The 7,727-nt window shown below is 37.3% G+C and overlaps 2 protein-coding genes across 5 annotated transcripts; one reads left to right on the top strand and one right to left on the bottom strand.

Annotated features, from left to right (window-relative positions):
- The first annotated feature begins 507 nt into the window (after positions 1-507).
- LOC102599034 (uncharacterized) lies at positions 508-4,975 on the top strand. Of its 4 annotated transcripts, none has more exons than XM_015308084.1 (3): positions 508-646; positions 2,589-3,969; positions 4,049-4,975. In XM_015308084.1, exons 2-3 carry the CDS (start codon positions 2,634-2,636, stop codon positions 4,681-4,683), a joined length of 1,971 nt encoding a protein of 656 aa, XP_015163570.1. In that variant the 5' UTR covers positions 508-646; positions 2,589-2,633; the 3' UTR covers positions 4,684-4,975. The 4 variants fall into 4 exon arrangements, with proteins under 4 accessions (XP_015163570.1, XP_006345925.1, XP_006345924.1 ...); XM_006345863.2 differs by lacking the exon at positions 508-646 and adding an exon at positions 666-826 and having other exon boundaries at positions 4,055-4,975; XM_006345862.2 differs by lacking the exon at positions 508-646 and adding an exon at positions 667-826.
- A 305-nt stretch (positions 4,976-5,280) lies between these two features.
- LOC102598707 (dirigent protein 24-like) lies at positions 5,281-7,641 on the bottom strand. The gene has a single exon (XM_006345861.2). The coding sequence runs from the start codon at positions 6,596-6,598 to the stop codon at positions 5,396-5,398; it is 1,203 nt and encodes a 400-aa protein (XP_006345923.1). The 5' UTR covers positions 6,599-7,641; the 3' UTR covers positions 5,281-5,395.
- Positions 7,642-7,727: the final 86 nt, after the last annotated feature.

Genomic DNA, 7,727 nt, shown 5'->3' with positions numbered 1-7,727 from the left:
TTTATATGATGTACTTTGATTTGGCACAAACTTTAAGAAAAATGGAAAGACTTTTAAAACTTGTGGTCCAAAATGAATGATAGAAATTTGTGTGGTTGTAAATCATTTCATTAAGGGTAAAAAAGACATTTCATAGGCAAATTGTTACTTAAAATAGAAATGTGTCATTCTTTTTGGGACTGACTAAAAAGGAAAGTGAGTCATATAAATTGGGACAGAGGGAGTAATTAATATTAAACGTAAAATATAAAAAAAAAATTAGAAAGAGTATTTTCCTATTCTTTTACATAGTAAAAAACAAAAAGATATTCATATTGTAATGATTGGACATTTGACCAACCAAAATTTTGGCGCAATTTTTTTTGCCGACCACCGTAACGGCGGCGGCCTGTTGACATTCAATTTTCGTCAATCAAAACCCTAAATCAAAAAAATATTATTTATAGTAAGCTTTTAATAATATAGCAGTTTTTTATTTAGTAGTTAATTAATAATTAAAATTAATTAATCATTTCCAGCTATTCTTCTTCATCACTCCATTATTTTCAGACAATTTTTTCATACACAAATCCACCAAAAGCTCAATTCTTTTTACATATTTGTTTCTTGGGATTTGATCTTCTTGATTTTTCCAGTTTTTTTGGAGGTGGGGTTGTTTTTATCTTGCTTAAATTTCAATTTTTAATCAATTTTGATTATGATTAATTTATAAAAAGCATTATGGATTAAAAAAATATTTTGATGGCTGCTGTTATTATATTGATATTATCAATTTTGTTGGGTTTATCATCATTAGTTACAAGGAGGGGAGCCATCTTCAATAAAGGTAGAATCTTTAGTTTATGGGTTTTTGATATTCTTGGATTTTTTATGATTCTTGATTTTTTTGGGGGTTTTTGTCACTATGTTGTGTTGTGGGTCTGTAAGTTATTGTGTGAAATGAGTTAGATTGGATTTTTGTTAGTTATAGTAATTGTTAGGATTGATGATGATATGATATGAGCTTAAATGAAAAAATGGGGATTCATATAGCGGACTCGAACTTGTTTGAGGTTGTTGTTGTATAGTAATTGTGAGAATTCCAGCTATGTGAGGTTTGAAAAACACAGTTTACTTTCAAGTTCAAATAAAGGAAGATAGTTGTGGTAGGACAAAATATGTACACAAGATTGAGGCATAGTTTTTTTTTGAATTGGGGTAGGGGAAGGGGATTACAAGGTGGAGAATCGAATCAAAGCACGTAGTCAACCAACTGAATTACTGAGATTCCCTCGATTGAGGCGTAGTTGAGTCTTCTGAATATACAGAAAATTCGTATAACTGATCTCAACTAGTTTGGAATTCAGGCCTATTTGATTGAGAGTGATGATAGGGAATGATTCTGTTGGGTTTTGAGTTGACTTTTGTGTTGTGGCTAATGATAGTAATTTGATGTCTTTTATGATGGCTCACTGTTGGACTTTCTCAGTGTTGGGGTTTATACTTTATTGATAATGATAATGTTTAATAAATATGGTCTGCTGCTTTTTAGCTCTGGGAGAAAATATTTGACTATGTGTTTCTACTTACATTTACACTTTTGGCCTGTGGGTGGTGACATTTGAAGGTATACTATGTTTCATTCTTTGGCTAAAGAAGCAAATAACATGTATTTCCACATCATCTAATCTTTTCTCGTTAGCAATCGAAGGAAGGGGCAGAGCATGTTCTATTTTTCCAAATCTTTCAAGATCCGCATCAAAAGCTTTCTCATCTGGGTGATTTAGATGAACTACGCCTTCCATCTTTTCTTGGCAGTTATCATACTGATATGAATTTGGCTGTCTGTGTTGTCTCTAACATGGTGTGAATGATAGTTTTGCACTTCTCTAGTTTAAGTTTTAGATGCTGTCAATGGATATTGCTTGCTTGGGTGATTAAATGTAAGTCATGCTAGATTCACTATAAACACCACTCTGAAAGGCATATGGTTTCTAGAGCTTTGATCTTTGAATTTTTTCATTGTATTGTTTGTTTTGTGTGGAGGGATGTAGCCATTTGTGTGCAAGAACTAAGAACTACCATTAATGTGTCTTTGCTTATTTAAAATGCTTTTGTTGTCGAAGGCATTATCTTATTGCATCGGAGAAAAGTTATAAGTTCCTAACAACATTCAATGTGATTTGGAATGTTTTGGAATTACAATTACTTCTTTACTCAGTTTCTGCAAACATGTTTTATTTCTGGGATGGTGGCATGCCTTTCAAGTTAGTTGTATATATTTGTTCAAATCTGCTAGAATGAAGTGTTAGTATCTCACAATGTCTTTAGAGTTGGTGTGTACAATTTTAGTAGTTAATTAATCCTTTAGAACGTTCGTTAGAGTAAGTGTTAGATTAGCATCAAATTGATACTTCTTTGGTTAAATACAATACAGGTTATGGATTGTATCTCCTACCTTGTTTGTTATATTCTATTATCACCAAGTCATTAATATTTCTCCTCCTTTCTGTTATTTTCTTGAAAAAACATGATTTGCATCTATTTTGCTCTTGTAGACATAATTGTTGATCTGGAAAACTAACAAAATTCCCATAATGTCTGCACAGTGCCTGGTTTAATCAACCAGACTGGTTAAAGAGTTGTTGAAACAGATGGAAAGGAAGCAGCACACACCAAGTGTTATAGCAAGGCTGATGAGCCTTGATGAGCTTCCACCTCGGCAGCACCTCCCTGTTAAGAGAAGGAGAGTACTCTCTGAGAACTATCTCCAGAAAATGGCTTCTATAGGTTTGCGAGAGAAGAGTTCATTTTCTGTTGGCTTCTCCCGTGGAATAAATACTCAGAAGTGTCAAGTAGTTAAAGATGTATCTGCAGCCAAGTTGAAGATGCGGAAATATACTAATTCGAGTGTTACTTTAATAAAGGAGAAACATTCTAATCTTATGGACTCCGAAGGCATCTCAGAAAGTTTACTTTCAACCAAGCATTTGCGTGATCTACAGGCTTATAAACCCTATTGCCATCCGGTTCACTCAGCTGTCGCTAAGACACTATGCAAGATGTCTGCTAGGACTACCGCTAAAGAAAAGACTTCGAAATCTCTTCAGACACTTGAGATTGGTACACCTAAGGATGATGTTGGAGACTGTTCTATTCATCACTTGAAGAAAATAAACTTTCAGCTTGATCCAAATGAAAACATGCCTCATCCGTCTACAAGAGTTATTGTGGTCAAACCTAGTTCTGGAAAGTATCATAAAACCAAACATCAGTCTGTTTCTCGTAGGCATGGCTTGGAGTCCGATCCCGTTGATTTGAAGTACAAGAAATTCACAGAACATGAAAATGGGGCAGTACATAATAAGAGACCAGGAAGAGCAGAAAGCATCAGTGACACTTTTCTGAAGGCCGAGGCTCTAAAGCTGCCTTCTTCAAAATTATTTAGTAAACAAAGAAAAGATAATACACTAAATTTCTTTTCAAAGAGGTCATCTTTTTCCAAAGAAGTTAAGAAGCAAACCATTGAAAAGTGGAAGCTGATGAATGATCTTTCAGAAGTTGAAACAACTTCTAGAAGCCAAAATCTTGGAGAAATGCTTGCTACAGATGACTTAGAAACTAAGCCTCAATTTTTGGACTCCAAGCGTGACTCACAAAGTTTTTGCAGTTCATTCAGTGTGAACACTCAGATCTCAGGCTCATGCAGCAAGGATTCGTTAATTCCAAATCATTCTGCTGGTTCTATGATAGCCTCTGGAAGTCCTGAAGGTATGATTGGCCATAAAGCTTCTCTATATGGCTGGCATCTGAGGCAGAAAGTAGCTGTTACTGAGAAACATTCCAAGTCTATGAACCAAAAACAGAAAGATAATATGGAATATAGAGACTTGAACTTGAAGGAAACCGATCAGCGCAGTCCAAATTCAGTTCTGGAGCCACCGTTCCAGGAAGAGAAACCCTGTACCTCTGCATTCCACGGCTTATGTAGTAAGTAAACACAAAGCTTTGTTAACTATTTCTCAACAGATTTCATCCAATCTCATTTTTGTTCTTCTGAACTTGTAAGGTGTAGCACGGCAACTTCAGCTTCTTGAGACCAACTCTGAGGAAACATATTCAGAAGGATCTGAAATGGGTGTCTCAACTGATGGAGACTCCGAGACAGGGTCTCTGGATCTCCTTCAAGATAGTGAAAACATATTGAAAGACTTCAAAACCGCAGATGGCAGGGACTTCTCCTATCTGGTTGATGTTTTAGATGAAGCCAGCTTGCACGGCATGAACCTAGGAATGTGTTTTGAGACATGGCATTCTTTGGAATGTCCCGTGAATCCCTCAGTGTTTGACTTGTTAGAGAAGAAATACGGGAAACAAATATCTTGGCTACAATCAGAGAGGAAACTTCTGTTTGACCACATAAATTCAGGGCTAAGTGAAATTTTGCATTCATTTCTGGAGATCTACATAATAGAAAAATCTTTAAAAAGAAGGTGCTGTTCTACTATGAGGAGAACTGATATTGAAGAAGAGTTGTGGAGGATGCTGGTTAGTCATGAAAATGAAATACGCAAGGACTTGTCTGGGAAGGCAATTGGAAATGAGACCAAATGGTTGCAGGTCGAGGAGGAAATTGGTAGCATATGCAGAGAAATAGAGAAATATTTGTTGGATGAGCTAGTTGCAGAATTAGCTTTGCATTGAGAGCGTATAAAATGGGATTTTGACCGCTAAGTTTTCCTACTACTTCCCTCCTCAAGTTACTGGGAATAGATATAGTTTTTTTTCAACAGCAATTTCGATCTGAAAGTATAGGATGTTGTGTAGAAAATCTGAAAGATGTGGCACTATTTATTCTTATATTCATTCAAACATGGTGTGCAATTCTTGAAGGATTATTTTTTCTATAGAATATCACCATGCTTGTGCATGAAGATAGATGTCAAAAGATTTGGTGTAAAGAACTAAATATCAATACTATTGATCTATTTTTGAAGGAAGAGCGCCAGAAGTTGAAAAGGAGTTATCGTTGAGCAGGTGTTTGTGCTATTAATTCTTGCTTTCAATTTACTATTAAGGGCATCTTTCTTTAAATAATGCTACAAACTACTTTTCCCTTGTGCCTGTTTTTCCTTCTACAGCTGTATTGGTGGAAAAAGTTTCCAGGTAGAAGATTTTGGTAGGTCTTTCATTTAATTAGATATCTTTTCATATACACTTTAGTGTTTCATGATGTGTGATGGAAAAATGAAACTCCCAAGTTGGATACACCTTTTTGTACTTAGTAAAATAGGTCTGATATAGATCATAATATCACCAGTACATTTAACCATTCAATTACATGCTTCAAAGTACGAAATATAAAGATTCAGAAATATAGCAAACATGTTGAATTAATATCTAGGGGGCATGCTGTTTAAGGGGTGATGTAGACAGTAAAGTGGGTAATTGTCTCCAGTCCATCAGTTGTATGTTGGTCCACGTGAGGAAGAGTTTCAATGGTGGCAAATCCTTTAGCATTCTCATACTTGCCAGTCCCTCCTATGATGGCAATGTGAGAAATTGGTGTGGCTGTCCTGTGAATTCCGAAGAAACTAATAGTATCATCAACTTCGTGATTATGTTCTCCGTGGAAAAGTGTTGTCAAGGCTAAAGTGTGGCTGGTGCCATCTGAAGAGCTTGTCAGGTAAAATCCTTGTGCCCTCCCAAGAACAGCTGATCCCAGCTCATGCCCCTCTGTTAATTCATTGTCAACGACAGTAATAGAGCCAAACATGAGCTGCTGAAGCGATAATCCAGAAGGAAGCTGTCCGGCTGTTACAAAAGGTTGGTTGTTATCACCACTAACTACATCGTTGTTTCCACTGTTTTGCAGGACAGTGTTAGCTTGTTGCTGACCGTTAAGGCCTGCAAGGAATGGATAATTGTTGTTATTGACGATGTTGTTAATGTTGTTCAAAGAAACTCCTCCATTGATTGGGAAGATTTGATTGTTGAGCTTGGAGAAAGGCAGATTGTTGGCATCGGAAGTGGCTACAATTCCAGTGACCACTCTTCCTGAAGGAAGCGAACCACCAAGGATGTCATGCATGAAAAAGGAGAACGTGGGGTGCTCAAGGATGGGACTTTCTACTTTGGCGCCTGAGGTAGCAGCTGATGTGGTCCCACCTGGGGCTGCAGTGTCCTCTCCTGGTGTTTTGGTGACAGGGGTAGTTACTGGTGCTGCATCAGCGACAGGGGCTGCTCCATTATCTGTTAAGTCAGCAGGAGGAGTCGCTGATGCAGCAGGGGCGATGACAGGGACTGAATCTGGTTCAGGGTCAGCTGGTAAATCTGCTGGAGGAGCCACTGTGTCTGCAGGGATGGAAGGATCAGCTACTGGTGCCACATCAGAATCAGGAGCGGTGACAGTAGCTGGTAATTGGTTACTCGGCAATGTGGTAGCTGGGGCAACCACAGGAGCCACAACAGGCTCATCTATTTCTGATGACGCATCTGCCACTTGGCTCACTTCATCAAGGATTCTTGCTGAACTGGCACAGTCAAAGGTGAGGACTAGCAGAAAAATGCACAACGTGGCTTGGAGTGTTTTCGAGGTGAGTTGGGAAACTGTCGCCATCTTTTCTTGAAAACGGTGCTAGAGTGAGATATAGAAGGCAAATGAAGTTGAGTAGATGGTTAATTGATGAGGAAAGACTGGAGCCTCAATGGTTATATATAGCTTTATTACATCCTAATAAAAAGTGGAGCTGATAAGGTGGTTTTGGTAAGTAGTGATAAATATGCCTGTTTTTTCTTGTTTTGTTGCAGAACACCAAATCCACTTGGACATCAGGTTTGGTTGAACCAACTCTGAATTTATTTTTTTCTGATTAACTAGACAGTTATCTCTTTATTTAATAACCGCGGTGTCCGGGCCAGCTTTCGTAGACTTCGACTAATTCCACGGGATACCTGCCACCTCCCACCAACTACATGTACCAGTTAACTTAGGACAGATGTTCATGTGCAGATATACTATGGACTTCACAGAAGCTTTCATCTTTTCAACATCTACAGGCAGAGTTGCCATGTCTCTATCTTCCTGTTTTTCCGAGCTTAAGAAAAATTCATAATTGCTAGCGGCAGAATGCAACTTAAGTTTCCTTCATAGATGATAAAATATTAAAATTTATCAGTAAATCTTGTTGAAGGCAGAAAAATTCTCTGTGAATTTCACACAATTCTGAAAGAAATGAGTTCCTAAACCTCAGAATTCTCCTTAAGTTTCCTAAACCCGATATTTAGTTTAAAATTTGAAGGAAATTAAGTTGTTTTCTCATAAATAGCACATCTTCAAGAATCCTCATATATGTATTATCTATTCGTCCTCCAGCATTGTTTGTATTTCTTCTTTCAGGCCTTTGCAGCTTATTCCGTGCTCCTTAATTGGTCTGTTAACTGTTAACTTTACGAATTTAGTCAGCCGATTTAGCAATACTATGTCTGCCCCTACACTTTCCTTTGAATCTGCGCGGAGAAAGCAGTTTTGCCTATGCATGACTACAATTTGATTTGCTTGTCTAGTAAAATGTTTGTAGTCAGAATTTTTTTATGTGAGTTTCAATATAACTTTGCTACTGTTTAAGATCTGTGCATTTTTCTGATGAAACACACTTAGAAAAAGTTCATGGTGACACTAATTGTAGTTTATGTTATGTAGCATCTCCCTTTGTATTGACAGAAACCAAAAGTTCCACACAAAATCT

Source organism: Solanum tuberosum, unplaced genomic scaffold (genome assembly GCF_000226075.1).
Source record: "Solanum tuberosum cultivar DM 1-3 516 R44 unplaced genomic scaffold, SolTub_3.0 scf00072, whole genome shotgun sequence".
Lineage (NCBI taxonomy): Eukaryota > Viridiplantae > Streptophyta > Magnoliopsida > Solanales > Solanaceae > Solanum > Solanum tuberosum.
This window is presented reverse-complemented; position numbering and strand designations above follow the sequence as displayed.